At 37.5% G+C, this 22,669-nt stretch overlaps 1 protein-coding gene across 15 annotated transcripts in view; it reads left to right on the top strand.

Moving 5' to 3' along the window:
• Window positions 1-18,798: 18,798 nt before the first annotated feature.
• Window positions 18,799-22,669, top strand: part of LOC18426787 (coiled-coil protein) — a 126,372-nt gene continuing 122,501 nt past the window's right edge. For all 15 annotated transcript variants that reach the window (XR_016059943.1, XR_016059947.1, XR_016059945.1 and 12 more), the window contains exon 1: window positions 18,799-19,278. Coding sequence is in view for 4 of the 15 variants with exons in the window: in XM_088872834.1 (XP_088728960.1) it covers window positions 19,183-19,278 (96 nt within the window). In the remaining 11 variants the exon portion in view is untranslated. The remainder of the gene's footprint in view (window positions 19,279-22,669) is intronic.

Here is a 22,669-nt window from a genome sequence, read left to right as displayed (position 1 = left end):
GGATCGTGAGAATTCAAAGTCTCAAAGTTGTCATTTACCTTTGAAGCTTTCATCCTATGCTTCGCGGGTCCATGAAGAGTTCTCTGGATTCTTTTTGGGCTTCCATCTTGGAGAAATCTCGACGTTCTTTAGGGTCCATCGAAGTCACTTCAGTTTTCCATTCATGTCGCCCTCTCATATCTTTTTGAGTTGGTTCTGTTGGGAACCTGCAGGGTATAAAAGGAGTCTTCGTCCTTAGGGTCAGCTCGTACAGTATTGTTGGAATTTGCAAGTACTTGTTTGTATTTGAGTGTTTTGAATCGGAAGCTCCTTCTAGGAGAATTTTTTTTTATTCTTCAATTTTTTTTTTTTTTACTCAAGATGCCTTTTCAGGTTTTCACCACGTCCATTTTTTGTTTTCATTTTTTCCATTTTTTTTCTTTATGGTGGCTTTTCAGGCTTTTACCACTCTTTTGAGCCCATTACGGATAGTATTTTCTGAGATACATCGCATTAATGGGGTCATTAAGCTCGTACCCCTCCTGATTTTCTAGCTTGTAAGAATTGCCTGCGTGCACTCGGGTAACCACGAATGGCCCCTCCCAATTAGGTTTGAACTTTCCTAAAGTGTGTGGATTAGTAGGAGTGTGGAAGATTTTCTTGAGTACCATGTCCGAGGAACAAGTTTTCTTTGGTATGCCCTCTCGATTCTACACTGGTAATAAACGATATTTTGCGTTGCTCGTAGTCGTTTTTCATCCAAAGTAACGAGGGCAGCAATTCGTTTATCGATTTTTTGTTCCTCATCTGAATTTTTGTGGATAAGCACTCGAAGAGACGGTATCTCAACTTCAATGGGTAGAACTGCTTCCATACCATACACCAATGAATATGGGGTCATGCCAGTAGGAGTCTTCTCAGTTGTCCGGTAGGCACCAAACTGTTTACGATGCAAAATTTAACTGATCTTCCAATGAAGATTTCTTGGATCTTGACACCTTAAATTAATGAAAAAGTTGTGGTAGAGAAGTGGACAAATCGAATTCAGATTTGAGGCCGGATCTACCCAGGAACGAGCAGATCCACTCTCAGATCTGTGGCAGAGCCAGCATGATCCAAGACATTACAAAATACGATTTTTAAACCAAATTAATAGACCAAAATAAAAAAAACATAATCAAAATAGTAAAAGAAGAAAAAAAGAAAGAAGAACAAACAATATCAAATAGGGCCAGATGGCCTAGGACTCCCGAGCCTTCTAGGGCTCGCCCCGTATCAGCTACCGAGTCCTCTTTGCCTCTTTTATTCGGATGTTGACTAGCACATCTCTGGTGTAGAAGTGTTGTTGTGCCCTAGAAAATGGTTTTAGAACTAGGTTAGTTCTGCCCTAGAGATCTAGGCTTTTGTCTTAAGGTTAAGGTTTCAGGAGGCTAGGGTTTTTGAAGCTAACTCGTTCTTAGGGTTTTGAGCCTTTTCAGGAAAAGTCTGTCTATTATTCTGTTTCTAACTTCATTTGTCCTTAAGTAGTGATGAAAAAGGGATATACAAGGGACCAGGACCTTTTGGAAAGGATATACATCCATAACCAACAAATTTCAAGTCAAACATATCAAAAAAAAGGGTACAAATTTGGGTGACACTGTTGGAAAATATTTTTCATCGTCATATGGCCCCCACTCAATAAAGCCTAGCAAACAGTGGAAATCCCGACAATCTCATAATAGCCCCAGAACATGCCAAGATCTTCATGAGGACTGTCAAAAGTCTTCTGCCAAGTTTCGTCACATTCTGGCACGTTTAAGGAAGTGCAGACTGAGAAATAGTTCTTGTAAAATCGGCATCTAGCAACCTGAAACAGACCCTATAACTAGAGCTACATTCTCATTGTCTCAATTTGCCTTGGGACCACTTTCATTAGATCCGACACAGTTGGAAACGCCCAGGGCTCAAATTTCAGCTCGAACGGATACTCTTGGAAGAAACTATAGGAAAAAGATTAAAACAGGAGGTGTCGCGCGCTATTCCCATGCGGCCACCCTGCAACTCTATACCATTGAAGGAACAGTCACGAGCAGTGACTTTCGATGCTCATATCTGACTCGTCCCAAGTCGAGTCGTGCACAAATTTTTTGAGCATGTTCATCACATCAAGACAAGCGATTCGATATGTGGCACACCCTGTGACGATACCAGAATGTGAAGAAAAGCTAGAGAGAAGTTGCTAATCAGTGAAGAAAGTGTAGGAAATTCAGCAGCATCTTGCCTCGCTCGAGCGGTCAAATCATGTCGCTCGTGAGCCCAATCGACGCGAGACCAATTCCATAACATGTGTAAGGTCTCGGGCCATCTCTGACCTGAACCCCGTACATGATGAATGGTCAGATTCCACACACGAAGCTGATGAAGGGGCTGCAAATTCTGTCACCGGAAATCCAGATTCTGACCAAAATTCTAAAGTTACAAAATCTTCATTCCGGCATGGAATTGAGCTGTGTTTGTTGCCCCACAATCGTAATGGCATTCTCAATGTGATCTAGCGAAGAAATCATAAAAAAACTTCAAGGAACGAACACACTATAGATCTGAAGTTTCAAGATCCATTCAAATTTCAAGTTACATGATAGTGCACTAAAAACACGATCCATGGCTCGAAGTTGGTATCCAACCGATCGTCATGTCGAGCCCTATAAGAAAATAATCATCTTTCAATCAACCGGGACTGTTCTAGAATTCTAAAAATTCTTAGGAAGGGGCAAATCTATCATTTTACAACATGTTTTCTAATTTCTTTTAAATCATTTTAATCTTAATTTTCAGCAATTAGGGTTACTTTTGATCATCCACTCATGTTTGGGGTAAATTCTATATATACATAACATCATTGAAAGTAAAAGAAAAGACAAGACTCAATCCTTGACAAAAGAGAGAGTTTTTACTTAATACAGTTTCTCTTTCTTACCATTGTTGGGTTATGTTTGGAGAGAGGGATCATGGTGAGAGAAACTTTTGATCGATACCCCTAAGCTTGAGGTAGATGTTCTCTCTCTTCCAAACCAGTCGACCGGGAAGAGGGCGAGGAATTGTGATGTGCTCCCATGCCCAGACCTTGAGGAAGATCAAACAACCCTCCAAGTAATGGACTCCTCTGCCACACTACAAAGGTGATGATGCAGCCAGGCCACGATCGTTGAACCCCATGCCACTCGCTCCAAGTAATTTAGCCGCCTAGTCATCAAAACCACTGACAAATGGGCTCGACCCTTGGATCGATCCACAAATAGAAACTCCTCGAACGAGTATGCAAGGAAGGCCCGCAGGGAGTATATCTCACTATTTGAAAGAGGACCATGATCAATGATCAGATCCACCTCCTCTCGAAACACCTCTGGCTTGTCCTCAATCATAGCCTGCTCATGCGCATCCCGGATCCTCTCTCTCTCCTGCTCTCGCCACTCCTCATCAGTAAGCGACACCTAAGGAGGCACCGTATTCTCGTCAAAAAATGTGCTCCCATCTCCAAGATCGGGAGTATCGCGCCCAACTCCTTCTGTGTCCCCTGATGATCAAGCAACACGTCTGGACAAACGGTAACTAGATTCACCCTGCACTGACTCACTCGCCCCAGCACCCTCCTATGCCACAGGGGCCTTCCCCTTACGGGAAGGTCTCCTACCCACAGAAACTGAATCCTGGGGAGCACGACCACCCATCATCCTCTTTGCACAATGGGGTACTCCAGTAAATTCCCACCTTAGCTTCCCAAGGTGGATCTCTGAATCATGCCTTCCCCTAACCTTTTCAAAAGGAATACCTAGTAACTCCTTGCAGTCAGAGGCATAACTGGTAGACATCCCTGGGGGAATACTCAATAAAGGCTCGCCACATCGCAGTGGAATGGAACATGCCTCCAGTCTATATCGAAGACATAACTCTGTAATCAAAGCACGCTCTAAGCTAAAGGGCCTGATCCAGCAAACCTCCCATAAACCAATCCAGGCAAGAGCCTGCCTCTACCCAAGAGTCAACAATGTCGCCCATTTGCGAATAGCAAATAGATGGGATCTACAGTCAACAAAGAACCCCTACAAATATATATATATGTATAAAAAAAAAAAATAAGAGAGAGAGAAGGGGGAGGAGTCATCAAGCTTGAGCCATCAAGTTCTCAAGCTTCATAAACAAAAATAATAATAATGATAAAAATAAAATAAAAAATAATCACCTCACTATAAGGGTATTCTAGTCATTCTGCACTCGGGAGTATTTTACACCCAAAAGGGCAGTATGGTCATTCTACTATCCCTAGTTTCTGGGGTCAGACACAACCATTCAAAATTACCTCTGAAAAATAGAGTTCAAGCTCATTGCTGGTCATATGAAGTGTGGGATTCTGAGAGGATCCCTTCCCCGTTGTATTACTCGCTGTTTTTGGACACTCAGGTCGTAGGGCAGGTGAGTTATGTGCTTTATCTGTTCTTTTTTTGTTTTCTTCTTCTTCTTCCCCCCTTTCTCCTTCTTTATTTGACTTTGACATATCCTTTTTTTATTTCCAGATCAACTGGACTCCCATGAGAGTTGAGCCCGTCCCTGTTGTTTACGCGTCTTCTTCTCTAGCTTTCAGAACGACGGTTCACCTGATATACATGTTTCTGGTGATGCCCACTTTCCCTGGTCGAGTAGCTTGGCCTTCCACAGACGTCCTGTGAGATTACCTCGCCCTGAACTCCCATTATGGTTAGCACCACCGATGAGGTATGAGGCCCTATATGGAAGAAAGTGTCGGTCGCCCATCTGTTGGGATGAGGTGGGTGAAAGAAAATTATTAGGGCCCAAAATCTTTCAAATGACTTCTGAAAAGATTACTTTAATTCTAGAGCGGCTCAAGATAGTCCAAAGTCGGGAAAAACGTTATGCCGATAATCGCAGGAAAGACCTCGAATTTGAAGTAGGTGATCGAGTCTTCCTGAAGGTGTCGCCAACCACGGGCATTACGAGATTCAGCAGAAAAAGAAAATTGAGCCCATGATTCATTAGACCTTTTGAAATCTTAGAAAGAGTTGGAAACATGGCGTATCGGCTTGCCCTGCCACCTGAACCGACCAACGTTCACAATGTTTTTCATGTATCACTGCTGAGAAAGTATCAACCCGACTTGTCCCATGTTTTGGGGTACGGACTGATCTCAATCAGAGAAGACTTGATCTATGTCGAATGACCTATTGGGATGCTAGACAAGAGGGTACAGGTTTTACGCAATAAAGATATTCCCCTGGTCCGAGTGCAATGGCAGTATCACTCAAGAGATGAATCAACATGGGAACGGAAGGACGAAATTCTTGAGAAATACCCCCACTTTTTTGGTTGACACGAATGTGATTTTGGGGAAAAAATCCTTTTTATGGGGGGGATGTAAGGACCACAATTTTCTCTCAGTCTAGAGATGTGCATGGCGATGAAGGGTGAAACAGAGGGCTAGCACTATTTGGAGCATCGCCACGCGTGAATAAGAGCTTAGCGTCGTCTATGTTGTAGAGTCAGAAGAGAGAGAAAGAGTACACAATCGCAACGCATGTGAAGGGTAGCACCGCAAGCGAAGGGGCACCACCGTGCATGAATGTGGGCAGTGCCATTTGCGCATCGTCGCACGTACTGGTGGTAATGTCACGTGCGTAAGGACTATCGCCGTTTGTGTAAGGAGACCCAGCGTTGTCTGAGAATTGAAGAGAAGAGAGAGAGAGTCAGTGTTGTGCGTGAAAAGTCAGCGTCGCGCGTGGAGATAAGGATGAGCATCGCCGTCTGTGGAAGAGGCCTAACGCCGGCTGTGAAGAGAGAGATGGAAGAACAACGCCACGTGCAAGAGGCATCGGCACGAATGAATAGTTGAGCATCGCCACGAATGAATAGTTGAGCATCACCGCGAGTGTGCGTCATTTGGGGCATCGTCGTGCGTGAATTGGACTGTCGTCACGCTTGAACTGGAGTGTCGCCTGCCAGTGGTAGGTTTGAAGACACTGTGAACACCAGGTAAGTAAGTTTAGTTCCCATGCATCACTTGATTTAGAAGTAATCAGATTTATGTCTTAAAAATGGGAAAAAGGGTAGGGAGAGACATAAATGTGAATGGGCTTAAATGAGCTTAAAATTCCAGATTTATGCCTCTTCATGCCATGATTGTTTGAGCAATGTAAATGATCTTGTTAGTTGTGAAATAAATTACTTGTAAGACTAGTTTAATATGAACAAGGGTTTGTATCAAGGTTTGTATTGGTTTTGTGAAACATTAAGTGTTCTTTAAAGCATATAAACTCGAGAATGATAATTTCCAAAACTGTGACTGTTCTTGCATCAAATGTTTCAGTAGTAAAATGGTGTACAAATGGGGCCAAACTGGTTTTGAATGAAAGATATGCCCATCTACTTCAATTTTTCTTTTTGCACCATGACCAAAGTTCGTATGGGTTAACAGATATGCCCCAAAATATGGGGGTATGTCACTGCTTACAGTTATAGGAAATTTCTGCAACTGTCACCTATTTTTCACGGAGCTTTCAACCTATCAAATGATGCCCAAACACCATTTGAAAGATCTATGAATGAACTTAAAGTTGTAGGTTGAACTCATTTTGAAATTCCCCATAGACTGAGAGTTATACTCTGAAATATGACGATATGTCACTGTTCACAGTAGCAAAAAACTTAGCGTCGTGCGTGGAACGCCGTGCATGTAGCGTTGTGCGTGTAACGCCGCGCATGTAGCACCGTGCGTGTAACACCGTGCATGTAGCGACGTGCACGCAATGTCATGCGTGTAACGCCGTGCATGTAATGTTGTGCATGTAGCATCGTGCGTGTAGCACCGCCTGTGTAAAGTCGTTTGTGTAACGTCGTCCGTGTTATCTTTGATAAGTGATAAGCATGAGTGTTATGTGATAATATTCATGTGATGAATACTAAATGCGACAGTATTGTGTGAACGATGCTATACAGCTACATGTTATCTGAAAACTGATAAATGTCATGCCACTGTGATAGTTCCATGATGAATGTTACATGACAAGTGTCGTAATACTAATACTAATGTTAAGCGTAAACACATGTGATAGCTCTCATATAATGGGTGTTTTATGCTAAGTGTCATGACATTATGTGACTGCTGGATAGTTCGGAGTAAGATGCAAACTTTGCATGATGAAACTTGGAATTATTTGTCATAAGGCACTGATTTAGTATGAATGAATTAAATGTTTGAGCATGATATGATGTCGTGATAATGATGAATACTATGCAATGGGACACCCATTGGTAGTGGGCACTGCTTTATGATAATACTGTGATACTGGCCAATGTGCCACTGATACTACTCGCTATGCAAGGGGGCACCCTCGGTAGTGAGGGCTGATGTACTAAGGAAAGTAATGTCGGCAATATCCCCTAAATTGTTGAATGATAGAACACATTTAGGGGGAAAAGTGAAATGGGAGGGTCACAACCCCCGAGAATTGCTGAGATGAGACTAGTGACTGACGCCTTGCAAGGTAAGTGTCTATCGAACCCCCAATGCACGTTGGGGGTCGTGTGTGTGAGTATTGTTAGCTATGTGGCCTTTCACGGCCTTAAAGACAATAGTCTTACGCTTAGTGGGAGTTAGAGAGAGACTGAATCTGGGTGCTTGGCGCACTGGGGCCAAGATTCATATACCCTGAGTATTTGAGGCATTGAGAGTATACGTTTTGAGAGTGTGAACTCTCAAGGAGGTGTGAGGGTTACCTCATAGTCAAGACTATATTGATTAGAATGCCTCATAGTTGATGCGATAAGCCAGAGCTTGGAGAATCCAATTGAGAATAATAGAACCCGAGTATTTAAAGGAGTATTCACCCTGTATGGAATGGTCAGCTCATGAGACAGGAGCCCGTATCCTGACACGAGACCGTTCCATAGCATGTGCACCCACAGTTGTATGGGGAAGCCACTCTTCTATAGTATTATCTGACTTAGAAGAGCTAGTGTGCATGTACTTTGAGAGGACCCCTGTATTTTAGTAGGAACATGTCCCATAGGGGTGCACCAGTAATCCATTGAACCCTAGTGACGTGAAGCTCTGGCTCAGCAACTTTGAAGTGACCAATTATGTGTCCCTGCCGTAGACTATGGAGCATAGGTCCATTGGGTCGGCTTGAGACACCGGTGGAATGTTATTCAAGTTAGCCCAATGAAAGACTCCGACTAGTGTTATAAGTTTAGAGATCCCATTTACCTTTGGCCCATATTAATCTAAAATTGATAAAAAATTATTTTATATTGATGAAAAATTATGTAATAATATTGAGAAAATATTTAGAGAATTTTTAAAATATTTAGAGAATTTTTGGAATTTTTGGAGATTTTTTCAGTTTTTTTTAAACAATAAAACATGATTTTCAAATTTGTCTGACATAAATTCCAAATAAAGACATTCTATGGGGATGCCACATGGATCCCAAGTGGCCATAGGGATGCCACGTCGCATTCTCACCTCCCCACTCATGGATGATATCATGATGACGTCATATCTATGTGAGGACCTATTTGTCATTAATTCTTTTATTGGTATTATGTTGTAACATGTTATCTTGTTATTTAAAGTGCTATATATTGTTATGACTTAAGTTTGATTTAAGTCCCATGTTTTTTTTTTACTCATATGTGCTATTTTTGACATGTGTGAAGTCATGGAATTTTTAAAATTAATTTAATTCATACTATTATCCACATATGATTTTATAGCATATGAGTATATCTTATGTGGCACCACCTTATGGGCTTGACCCATATGAAACTTTAGTGTTGTTAAAATCCTATTGGTAGTGTCATAAGATATTTTATTCACATGTGTGGATGTCTCATATAACCTTTATGTCTATGTCCTTGTATTTTATTGACTCTTAGAAATTATTCAAAAACCATGGGCATAGGTGTAAACATGAATTCGAACTTAATGGGAAATAAAACATGGAGCTAATGGCTTCAAGGTAAAATGCCTATAAACCTAGGTTTTAAGGAGTGAAATGTATCAAAAGCTCATCCATTGAACTTGATGATAAGATATGGTTGAGTGGCTTGGATAAAAGCCTCTCATGTGCCGTTGATCTAAGGCATCAAGGATCAAGATCAAATCCATCTTTATGATCTAAGTATAAAAGTAACTTATGGGATCAATTATAACCCTAACTTAAGTATTCACTTCAAAGAGAGAGAGAGAGAGAGCCCTTGACAAAAATGTGGTCACCCATGAAACTATCTTCATTCTTGAGCTTTCATTTGAAACCCTTCCATAGAGTGGTCTATTATTTATGTAATCAAGCTTATACTATTGCTTCATTAAGGTATTGATTTTGCTTCTCATATTTTTAATTCCTACTTCATTTTCATTATCAAAGCTTGCTGTAATTCTTAATTTACAGTAGCCTTCTTCATTTTTGATCATAAAAACTTAATATTTGAAGATTCCCAAAGCAATAGTGTAGTTCATATACATAGTATGTGTAGACTAGCTTGCTTACTCCATGATCTTGAGTAGATTCAACTTGATTTCTTGATCTTATTTTTCTGAAATTTTTACTAAAAATATACAACTATTGAGGGTTTATTTCATCATATTTGAGCATAAGAAATAGTCCATTGGGTTCTCTTGTTAATGTTGAAAAGTTGTGTGGTCCCTTATGAACCACATGGTGTAGTTTCACCATAACTTCTTTATTTTGTGTAGTATCTCTCTCAAACTTTGAAGGGCTATTTTGATACATGTCTCTATCATGATTTGATCTCCATTAAGTGAAATAAATGTGATCATGTGCTTCCCATTGAATTGATCTCATTGAGTTATTATTATCACCCGTACCTTAGACAATGGGACAAAATTAAGTCCTCAAAGGGCCTTTTCATAGCCCGGGCACAAGGGGTTCGAACCATGGTTTCCCCATGTATATTTGCATGTTAATTTGATTTATTTACAGTTATTAAATAGATTCAGGATTGGTTATATTGAGTATGTTGTGTGAATATTGAGATTGTTTTTTAATCTTGCGGTATGAGCTTTAAAGTTATGCATTATTGTTTATACGAATTGAAATATTATTGAATTATTATGATCAAATGTATAATATGTATGAGATATTATAATATATGATGAGGATGAAGAATGAAGATGAAATTATCATATAATTTTAATATAATGAGGAATTGCAAGTGCAAGTCATGCAATATGTGTAGAGATGTACAATGTGAATATTTGAATATTGTATTCTGTTACGTCAGGCATGATACAACTAGATTGGAGGCAGAGCTACAAAAGCAGCAGAGTCAAAACAGAGCAGTAATAGAGAAAGGAGAAGACTATTGGCATCACACGTCGATTGGTAAGTATACTCCAAATATTATCATTAGTTGATCAACAAGAGTTTTTATCTTGAGTGTTCTTTTATAAGATATTTCTAAAAAGTTTTTATAATAGAATACAATATTGTTTTTATCTTGAGTGTTCTTTTATAAGATATTTCTAAAAGGTTTTATAATAGAATACAATATTTTTGCAACTGAATTTCTTAGCTTGCATAAGAATGATGTTTTAATGATGAGTTGAGTAGAAGTACTCGAAGGGGTTGAGTAGTCTCTTGAGCGTAGAAAGCTTATGAGGGATAAATTGAGATACTCAATCTGGTGTGACCAAGTATGTCTAGGGCAGGCTGCAACATTTTTTAATAGATAGAGAGGAGGTGTTCAATGTTAGTTTGATGGAGACAAATTGTAGTTCTCTCTGCATGGATGTATTGCTCCATAACGTTTCACAAGATCGAGTATGAGAGTGTGTTGTGATGTATCACCAACCATCTTTTTGTACTCCCATTGTGGGACGAATGGGAGATGTTGGATTTTAAGTTCGTCCCTTGTGGGTGTAAGGACCTCAATGATATTTTCTTAGTGGAGAAGAGGACATCAATGATATTTTCTGACTTGTTATTGGTAGAGATAAAAGAAAAGAAAATCCTATGGGATTTTGGAATTTTCAATTGGGATTATGGTAAATTTAGGAAATATTATCCAATACAGAAAGATAACTCAACTTTTTTAATATAATCCTTCACGTGATATTCCTATATAAAGGGGCTTAAGAGAGAGAAAAAGTAGATAATTCTTTAAGATTTACATGCCTTTCAAAAGGAATTTTATTATTCCATCAAAAGCCTCCCTCTCTGAGAAATGCATATATGTGATTCAATACCTTTCGAGCCTTACATCAAATGCTTGAGATTTGCATTTTGTATACTATACTTGTGGTTTTGGCAATCAAAAGTTGGCTTATGGATGTGGACATCAAATTCTTAAACTGGAGGACGCAGACTGAGGACGGAAGTGGGAAAAATCGTGTCAATGGCAAGAAAAAAACCGAATGTAGAAAAGTATGTAATTTCTATCCTATCAAGTTATTTTTTTGCCCCCATAGCTTTGGGGATTCACGGTGAAATGCCACACCCATAAATAACGCAACTCCGAGACACTACTCATCTCTAATGCAAAAATACTTTTGTGTGGTAGTGGTATTGTAACCACAAACAAGACGCAACGTCGAAACATGACTAAATCATATCAATATGAAATTTTTAATTTTTTTGTTAAACTAAATTTTTATCAATATCGCTAGAGTATTTCATTTTCATTTTTTTCCACAAATTATAAGAATACGAAATTTGGTAGGTGACATCTTCTCAATAGGACGTACCAAAAAAAATTATTAAAAAATATTAATAAAATAAATAACTAAAATACCCTTAACATTTTTAAGGGTATTTTGGTTATTTTATTTTATTGATAATATTTATTTGTTATAATTTTTACAAGTGCGGTTCAAGAAAGGAGTGGATGCCCAAAGTATAAAATAAAACAATTTAGAGACGTGACATTGAGATTAGGTCCATACTAACTTCTATTGAAATCAGAGTATGAAAAAAGTTTACATAAGGTTGCAGCTTTAAAATGTAGAATTAAATATGTACTTCAAATATCCATTGGAAAATATTGTTTTAATGTTAAAAACCCCCTAACTGATCTACCCGGCATTGAGATGTATAAATAGGAAAAAAAAAAGAAAAAAAAGAAGAAGAAGATTTTGAATCTTAGAAATAATGCATCTTGCAGCACATTATCTAAACCGTCAATTTTCAATATTTTCATATGTTTATAGACTTACTTGATTATAACTATTTTTGAAGTTTTAAATTGGAAAAATTACACATATATCCATTATATTTTGTGTTATCACGGATGTACCAAATAGTTTCAGTTATTACATGTATGTCCGTTTTTTACCTTTTATAATGCAATTTTTTTAAAAAAACGTTTTTACCTTTTTTCGGGTGTTGAGCAACCGAATTGAAGGGTTTTTCGGATGTTCAACATCCGAAAATAGTCCGAAAGTTTAACATTCACATTTCTATTTTCGATTGTTGAACAACCGAATATAGATCTAATTTGGTTGTTCAACAGCCCAATAGCTTTTTATCACTTCATCTTCTATGTTCTCTGCGTTTTGTTTCGTGCTTCTTTGTCTTTGCTCTGTGAGTGCGTGAGTGCGCGTATTTTCTCTCTCAATGCTAAAGAAAAGTAGCTAGTTTACATACTTATCGGATTTCCAATAGTGCGCGTCTTTGACAACATTTCTCGGATTTTGAAGGCATTTCACAGAGTAAAGGTATGTGGGTCAATTTTAGAGATTTAGATTACCACCTGATTTTTATTTAGGGTTTATACTCGAGCATACTAGTTTTTTCTTGTGAAATTCATTTAGTTTCAATTAATTTGTGGCACCATTTTGATTTTATAAGATTTTTAAAATTTGAGGGTTTTGAGAACTTTGAATTTTGTGGTCTATGTAGAACTCTAAATTTAAAAATTTGGGGGTTTATACCCTTAGATAGTTTTAAGTACAGATTTGTATTAGATTTAGTGATATCTTTGTAAACGGTTGATTTTTGTTGTTGATAGATTGAGTAGCTTAACAATGACAATTTGTATGTGATTTATGATTCAAGTACATATTTACTTTGGACATTTTGCAACGTAATTCGTGAGTAGATTTATTTGAATTATGATTTATGATTCAAGTAACAATGACTACATTTTGCAAAGTAATTTGTGACTAGATTTATGATTCAAGTACATATTTACTTTGAACATTTAAACATTGTATGTGATTTATGATTCAAGTACATATTTACTTTGAGCATTTTGCAAAGTAATTTGTGAGTAGATTTATTTGATTTATGATTTATGATCAAGTAGCAATGACTAGATTTTGCAAAGCAATTCGTGACTAGATTTATGATTCAAGTACATATTTACTTTGAACATTTGAACATTATATGTGATTTATGTGAATTATATTTTGGATAGAATAATTCGTGATTAGATTTATTTGAGAGCTTATTTGATTTATGACTTAGCATTGTTTCATTGATTCTTTACGCAAATGCATTATGAGTTATTGTTGTCTCGATATTCATTCCACTGTATTATCATATTCTTTTGATAGAGTAATATTAGGTTATCTTCTATAACACTAGTTTTAATAACACGAGGCTCTTTTGATATAGTAGTACCGGTTTGTTTAGGTCCATAACACCAGGTTATGGTATAAAATTGATCAATTTTTCCGTTTAATAATAGCATGTCATTATTGTTTTTTTGTTATTCATTTAAGTTTTGCATATGTAACCTTATGATTAACATGTTGACTATATGGGTTTTCAGTGAATATGAATGGTGTACAACCTGATAGAAGATACAAAGGAGGTCCTCAGGACTATACTTTGTTGCAACTTCATCCAGAACATGCATCATATTTTGTATGGGAATGATAGGTATATGCATATATTCATCTGCCCTTTTCTATTAGTTTGTTATTTTTCAATAAATTGTAGTCAATTTTAAACAATATATGAGAAGTACATGTATATATATTGGGACTAATATGTTGTCTATTTGTTGTATTCTAGGAGAAACAATAAATTAGAATTGATGAGAAGGCCTGCCAATTAAACAATTGGCATCTAACAAACAAGCAAGTTCAATTAGTGAACGCGTCTGAGTTGGGTGTGCTATCTATTATTCGGCTAGACCGAATTGATCATCCTTTGATCTCAGCCAATGCAGAGAGGTGGCATTCTGAGACCAATACATTCTATTACAACATTCAAATTGGTGAGATGACACCAACTCTATTTGTTGTGTATGAGATATTAAGACTAGTTGTGGATGGAGAGCGAGTTACATGTCGTCCTATCCGTGACTTGCGAAAGTATATAGAAGACAATTTAGGTATAGTCAAGAATTGGATAACCTCCAACCTAATGAGGTCAATGTGTACTTTGATATTGATTAGTTTCAAATGTATTTAAGTATTTGTAATTTTTTTTTATTGACTGAGTGCATATCATATAACAGGTAATATGGAATTTGTATTTCAAGCCTGATGAGATCATTTCAAATGATTGGCAGCAGACATTTGAAACTGCAATGTGCATAAAAACGCTCATATTTGATGACATTGTTGAGCCGTACATGCCAGATCGCGTTCGCCCGCAATTTGGAGCTAAACAGGGCATTCCAAGAAATCCCTTGTCTGTTGATAAGAGGTCTAGCAGACAAGGTGGACGGCGAGATTGCAGAACAAATCCAACACTGATTGACTCACCACAATCGCATGATGTATGATATTGAAGAAGATACTATCGATATCCGAATATGTGACTGCGAAATTCTAGAAGGTTTCTGGAATTTCGCAATCATATTTTCGGGTGTTGAACATCCGAAAATATCACATTTTCGAATATTGAACATCCAAAAATGGATTCGGATGTTGGACGTCCAAAAATGTCACATTTTCAGATGTTGAACATCCGAAAATGGTTTCGGATGTAGGACATTTGAAAATGTCACATTTTTTGACGTTGGCAATGCAAGCTTTTTGAAATGTGATCGATATTGTGAATCATGCTGATAGATCTTTGTGGTATTAAATTATGCTTTTGTAATTTTGTTCTTACTTTTGTAAGTTGTTCTTAATTTAAGTAAAATTTTGTTCTTACTTCTGTAAACTGCTCTGTGCTATGGTAAAGTAGACTGGTAGATCTTTATGGTATTAAAGTATGCTTCCTAACAACATATCATCTAAAAACATTTTGCAATATGCTTTTTTTAATATTGTCGAGATGATCAATTTGAAGATTTTTACAACACTGAATTCCAATCACACTAACACCAAGTACAACAACACAATATTGACAACATCGAATTCATTCTATTCATTAATTCATGAAATTGATAATTCAATACAAAAACACAAGATTGACAACATGCAATTCACTCTATTCATTCTTTGCATGTCATCCTATTAGGACCCACTATGCCGCATTGTTTGCACTTCAAAGGCCTGGTGATGGGCTGTTCGGTCTCAGATATCCTTTGTTGTTTTTTCAACCTACCGAGAAAGCGTGTAGTCCTTGGTGGCAACACTGTCTAGTTGAACATACCTGTCAACTCAATATCATCAGAGACAGGCCCATAGGGAGTTTGAAAGGCCCTTTTAAAGTATTCCACTGTGCAATATTGAAGGCAATACGCAGTGGGATCCAAATGCATATGGTTAATAGCCGCAATGGCATAATCACACGGAATGCCACTGAGTTGCTATTTTCTACAACTGCACATCTAATGCGTTAAATCAATAGCGTACTTCTTCTCAAGATAGTGTATCTCAAACTACGTGTCCATGACAGATAAAATTGTGTGAAGAAATATAGCATTCATCTTTCACAAGGAGTAATTTTTGGGCTTTCGGTACTAGCATGCCACTCCAAGTATTACCTAACTTCCTCTTCTCTTCAAACCTAGTCATCAATTGTACCTTTATTTCTTTACACATTGTAATGATCGACTTCTCTCGAATAGATAAAATTCAAGCATTGAAAGACTCGACCATGTTAGAGGTAAGATGATTGTATCTTGACCTTAGAAAATAGGCATCTGCCCAAAGTTTGGGAGGGATATTCTTAATCCACTCATATGCTTTTGGGTCGGCACACTGTATATCAAATATTATTTTTTCAAACCCACTAATGGTCGCTTTATGGGCATCCTTCCAAAATAGAATCAGCAATACTTCAGTATTTGCTGACTTCTTTATAAAACCCTTGAAGTTCTGTCCCATATGTCACTTGCAGAATAATGGAAAACATGTGGGAAAACATTTCTCTATTGCTTATGGCAGGCATTTCTGTTGATCTGGCAAGCAGATTAGGATACTAATTCAATAGCTCACTCAATATACTTAATAAACAATACCAACTCTGGTAATTCTTCTTCTCGACCACTACAAATGCCAATAGGAAGAGCCCATTATTTTCATCTAAGGCGATGACGCATAATAATATGCCTAGATACTTTCCTTTTAAGAATGTCCCAGTGGCCTGCATCCATTAACAAAACCCATAATGCATGGACGGTAAGCAATAAATAATCGTTTGAACTTGCCTTCATCTATGTGGTTGCGAACTTCGGTTCCTGGGTTGGTTCTTCATATCTTCTCCATATATAGGGGGAGGTCATGGTATTGTTGTTCATGTGATCCATTTATCATCTCTCTAGCAACCTCTTTTCCCAGCCAAGCTTGTATGTAGGAAAGCTTGACACTGGGATCACGTTGGACATCATTTACATGTCTTTCGCTCTAATTTTTGGTTGCTCAATAAAACGGCCTTTAATCTTTTTTGCCACCCAATCACTACGAGTTAGTGGCTAATTGATCCTCCCCATTGGACCACTACATGTGTGCTCCTTAATCATAGACTTTACTTTAAAGTATGCAGTACTGCTAACTCGTAAGCATCGCTCTTGCCATGTGCATCCCTTTGCCTTACAATTTGCCCACACCCGTCCCAATTCACTTCATAACAAAATTATTGTGGATTGCAAAATCAACTACATGATGCTAGTATTCATTGACATTTTCAAAAAATTGCCCAATACTCAATTGAACCTTGTTATCAACTCCTCTACATGAGCTCTTTAGTAGTTCAATATCTTCCATATCACGCTTGGGTGCAAGCTCAGGGTCAAGCGCCACTTGAATGTTTTGATCTTGATCAGGTAAAGTGTTACACCGACTGTTGACAAAAGATAGAGTGTAAGATGAAGCAACAATTTATGCACATAAAAGATTGACATAAAACAAGTTACAGATGAAAAAGTAAATTGTAGATATACCTATTCCTTGAAGATGGGTCATCAATAACAATTCCCGTTTTGGCTCCATTGTAGCGGCAATATATACAACAATTCTCGAAGATTCCCCTCCCAACATAAAAGATACATCTATATCATCACTTACATCAATCAAATCAAGCCCACTAGATAGACTTGTGTTGTGGTACATAATAGCTAATTTGCTTGAATCACACATGGTTAAATTACCAAAATGACTTTTTAGTTCCTCCAAGGAACTATTTCTATTATACTTTGTGACCTTCAATTTTTCCACTTTATATATAACACGTCCATTATCTGTATTTATCTCAAATGAACCCCCAAATCGGAATACCAGTTGCACTCCCTTGGTAACCATCGCCAATGCTATTGTATTAAATGAATAACAAATTATGTGTTACAAAAAATCAATACAATAGGGAATACAAAAAATTTGAATATTTCTAACAACTTTAGGGTTGATAAAATGTGAGTATTACATAATAGATTGAAATAGTGTATTACTAAAAAAAGTCAAGTAAATAATAAACAAAAAACAACAACAAATACTCAAATAAACACAAAATAAGCAATAAATATTAATACAAATAAACAAGTTGAACAATATTTAGCCAAAACAAGGAATACAATTTATCAACATAATACAAACAATAAATTTTAATACAAACAACAAATAATTATACAAACAAACAACTTCAACAATATTTAACAAATTTTATTTATTAATCAACAACACACAATAAATACTAATAAAAAAATATAATATTATATTAATTGTGACAAAATAAACATAAATTAGTTGACAGTCTAAGGCAAGAGTAAGAACAGTACCAATCACGATCAAATAGTGAGTCAATCTCTTCAATTTTATGGGGTACTGTATTGGGGAGACAATAAAAGGGGTAGGATGCACGTATAATTCTGTATTTTGTTCGTTTTCTCCCAACTTTATATATAAAAAGAAAAACCTAAAATTGATAAATTTTGGTTGTTAAACAACCAAATTCAACATCTTTTTGGTTGTTCAACAACCAAAAATACATTTAATTCGAATGTTGAACATCCAAAAAATCTTTCAATTCTGTTGTTCAATACCCGAAAAAGGGTAAAGTTGTTTTTTTTTAAATTTACGTTATGAAAAGTAAAAAACGGATAGACATGTAATAACGGAAACTATTCGGTACATCCGTAATAATTCAAAATATAACAGCTATATGTAATTTTTCCTTTTAAATTTTATAATTAAGTATGAAAATAAATTTCAAGATGATATTCAATTTTTTTTACGCCAAAATGACATGTTATGATAAAAATTAAATGTGCGCCATAATTAGATGGTTTAAGGTTGCGACCTCATGCAAACCACACCTAGGTGAGGCATACAACTAGGTGAGTTATTGAAAGCTTACCCGTGGTGCATAATAGTTGGAAGAGCGGTGCACGACTTTTCCTGCATTCTCCTCAAGTCTTCGATTGCAACAGCCAGCCAGCGCGCCAGTAGGGCAGAAGAAATAAGAGGAAGAGGGAGAATAGCTTGTCGGAGACAGAGACATCACATGATCAAAGAATTACTTCTGGGGAGTTGTGTTTGCTAGAGAGATAAAGCTTAAAGTACTTGAATTTAAATCAATCTTCTCGTAGATTACAAGTAGCACTAGTTTTGACGTGATCGTGGAAATGCTCCACATTTCGCTCTGATTCAGGAAAGGAAGAAGCTTGGTTCTATCAGTGGAGAGAGAGGGGGTTGAGCTTTGTGCTTTCTCTCTCTGATGCCTTCCAATCCACCATATCATCAGATCATGCTTCGCCTCCTATCATGCTGCTTTATCAGAGGGCCAATTCTTCTGCATTATTATTCTCTTCCCCTTTGAACGAGGATCATCTCCTGCTATTTTCTGTTCAGGAATGGATCTGTCTAAGGTTGGAGAGAAGCTTCTCAATTCTGTGAGATCTGCTAGATCCTTGGGCCTTCTCCCTTCCATCTCAGCGGATCGCCCTGAGGTACACCACTCTCTATTCTTATTTATCTCCGATGCCTTCTTCCCTTGTTTATATCTCTATCGTTCTCTTCCAATTGCAATTCCCGAATACAATCCATATGGTCAATGAACTTTTTGTTTGCGGAGATCAAGTGCTGATTGATTGTGCCACAGTTGTGCAAATTATGCCACAGTTGATTGTATAGCAAGAATTCCAAATGGAACCTGTTTTTCTCTCTGAATCTAAATGGAATTAGTTATCAATTTGAATCTCTGTATTGTATGCCCTTTTTAAAGATTTTTGGGTGTTGTGATGGTGGACAAGTCTTGCATTAAGGCTAGGAAGGCGTGTTGCATTTACCCTATCCTGGCTGGATTTGCCATCCATCTATTTGCGGATTCCTTTTTATGAATGAATGGGTTTGGTGGTAGGGCTTTTGATTACACACGCAAATGATGATCAATGTGCATTCATATGGGTCATACCATTCTTGTACCTTCTGTAATTTGCCCTTATTATTTCAGTTTCATTACTGGGATTTCCATATGTTAAAAACGGAATTATACTAGCTCACTCTGATCATTGAATGAAAAAATTAGGGATGAATTTTATATTCTTATGTGTGTTGGGGTGCATTGTTTCCACCAGTGTTTTAAATCCTGGATCAAATGGCTGACCCAGTCACTCGCAGGGGCCAATCTAGTTTGGCGGTTCCGATCTGTATCTACCTATTCTCTAAGGTTTATATAACATAGGACCCTAGAAAATATTAAGAAATAAAATCAGTGAAAATTAGGTGGTTAATGGGGTTCTATAGACCTGGATCTCCCACCCCCCATATCCTATCCGAATCTGTTGCTTGCTATTTGGATTGACGATTTTTAAATCACTATAGAGTCCTAGATACCCTAAGGTAGGGAACCTAGGTAATCTTCTTGACAGGTAATTCTTCCAGAAGATTAATTGGTCCATACATCAGAAAATTGAAAGCCTTCGAAATTTAGTAGTATTCTTTCTTTTTAGTTAGTTTGTTTTTTTCCTTGTTTCACAATTTAAGTTAGTTTCCTAAAGTAGCCCTGATTCCACCTCATTACCGTCAAATTAATTAACTTCCTTTGCTGGACCTGCAATTTATCAACAACTTCAACCCCTATAACACCTCTAAATCTAACACCAATTGGTCTAATACCAATTGGTCCTAATCTTATTTAACCTTTATCATTTTACTGTTCAACCATTACCAAATTTTATTTGAACTAGGAGACCTCAATACTTCCAAAACCCTGTTGTACTAAATTTTTTTAAGCCTACCTTGCGTGCCACACATGTCTTGGACTTGGTTTCCAATGGACTTGGTTTCGGGTTCTGGAGAAGGTTATTTCACATTCCTCAAATACTTCTTGAGAACACGTTCCACCTCTCTTAGACTTGGTTTCCCGTGGAGCTCCTTTCGAAGTTAATTTTAAGAGTTCCCTCAATTGGGGTTCCCACTCAATCTCCACATGACAATTGGATGAACTCTGTTGATAACTCACTCCCAATCTCACTAAAGATTTGGTATGATGAATCCTCAAAATGGGATGCAATTATCAACTTGTACATAAAGCCCATGTTATGATTGCGTCATTAATCGTCTTTGCCACGTAGTTCAAAATACGATCATTACGTTCTTTTTGAATACTCCATAGTAGCAGAAGAACAACGTTTCCATGATATTTGGGCTCTAGTAGAAGATACTGCTCTAAAGTGCCCAACGTTGCCCTCATAATACCCACATATAAAAAATATAAAAAAAAGAAAGAAAAAAAAAAGGTCCCATATTCTCCTTGCAAATTTACAACGCATGATAAGATGAGCCACCCTTTCCCTTGCCCCTCTACACATTCAAGACATTGGGGAAAGATATACCATGATTTTGTCTGGGATCCCCTGTTAAGGTTTTGGCTTTTGCAACAACCAATCTAAAAAACAAAATCCTCGGTGGCGTGTGAATGCTTCAGATGGGTCAAGAGGGGATGTCTCCTTTACCAACATCCTTTTATTGCAAAAGGATTTCACCTAATATGTCCATTAGAATCCCAAGAGCACAATATGCTTTTTATCACATATCAACATAGAACAGAAAAATATCACTGACTCATCCCAATGTTAAAAAAAAGCGGATTTGGGCGCCTAGGCGGTTTGGGTGCCTGGCCGCCTAGGTGGTCGGGCGGGCGCCAAGGGATAGGGTGCCCTCACCAAAATAAACACCACCCCCCCCCCCCCCCCCCCCCCCCCCCCCCCCCCCCCCCGCCCAACCCCACCCCAACCCACCCCACTCCACCACCCCACCCCCCCCCCCCCCTCCGCCCAACCCCACGCCAACCCACGCCACCCCACCCCCACCCCCCCCCCAAACATAAAAAACAAGGGAGTTCTTAAATGAATAACATGAATAAGGCATTTTAAGACTTTAGTTTCACTTCCACATGAAACTTAACCCATTAAAATATCACATAATCAATTATTTATCAAAAAACTAAACAAAAAACATAGAATATCAAAATAAGACACATTGTACAAAAAAGGAATCAATTATTCATAAAAGAAAACGATATATGCTCAATTTCATCTTCCAAGTGAGAAAAAAATCAATAAATCGCCAAAAAAATCAACCTTTTAACTACAAACATGTAAATATATCGTAAAAGAAAAAAAAAGTGAAAGAAAAAATACATGATTCATAACATGTTGTAGCAAAATAAAATCAAAACCCTCTTTCAAATATGATAATACTTTAAAAAGATCAAAATCAAATTGATGTCGATGCAAATCTCGTCTATTCGCCAAAAGTTCCCAAAATCAACTACTAGGAGCTCCAAATCCACCAAGGAACTATTGGCTTCGTTTTGGTAAGAAATTGAAAAAATAAAATATTTATCAATCTTTCGATGAATGAGTGGTTTTTGAGGGGTTTTTCTCGCCCAAAAGGCCACGGATTTTCTATTGAGGGTTTAGAATACCCCTTAAAACCCTCTTCCCCCCTTTTTTAGGGGGAAAACATTACAGTTTTTACACTTATCGAGGGTTTTTTTCTGCTCGCCTGCAAGTTATCACGGGGCGGCACCTTGGTGGGTGCCCAGACAATAGCGCTTAGGTGATGCCTTGACCGCCTGGGCGGGCTCCTAGAAGTCAGCTGAAAAAGATCTTTGAACATTCACATGTTTTTTTTGAGACTGAATGATATGGTTCTTATTAAAGAAAAAGAATCAGATCATATCTTCTTAGTATAAAAACAGACAACGCATTTACCCATGTAGTTATCAATTGAAAGATTTTACAAATGTTATTCTTCTTGGAAGATGGGATCTTTTGTTTCGGTAAAACAGTCACACATACCCTAGCTTTAGTTTGAAGAGCAAATGATGGCACC

This window comes from Amborella trichopoda, chromosome 7, assembly GCF_054954075.1.
Source record: "Amborella trichopoda isolate Santa Cruz 75 chromosome 7, AtrichopodaSantaCruz75HAP2 v2.0, whole genome shotgun sequence".
In the NCBI taxonomy this organism is placed as follows: Eukaryota; Viridiplantae; Streptophyta; class Magnoliopsida; order Amborellales; family Amborellaceae; genus Amborella; species Amborella trichopoda.
Note: the sequence above shows the minus strand (reverse complement) of the source record. Positions and strands in the feature narration are given on the sequence as shown.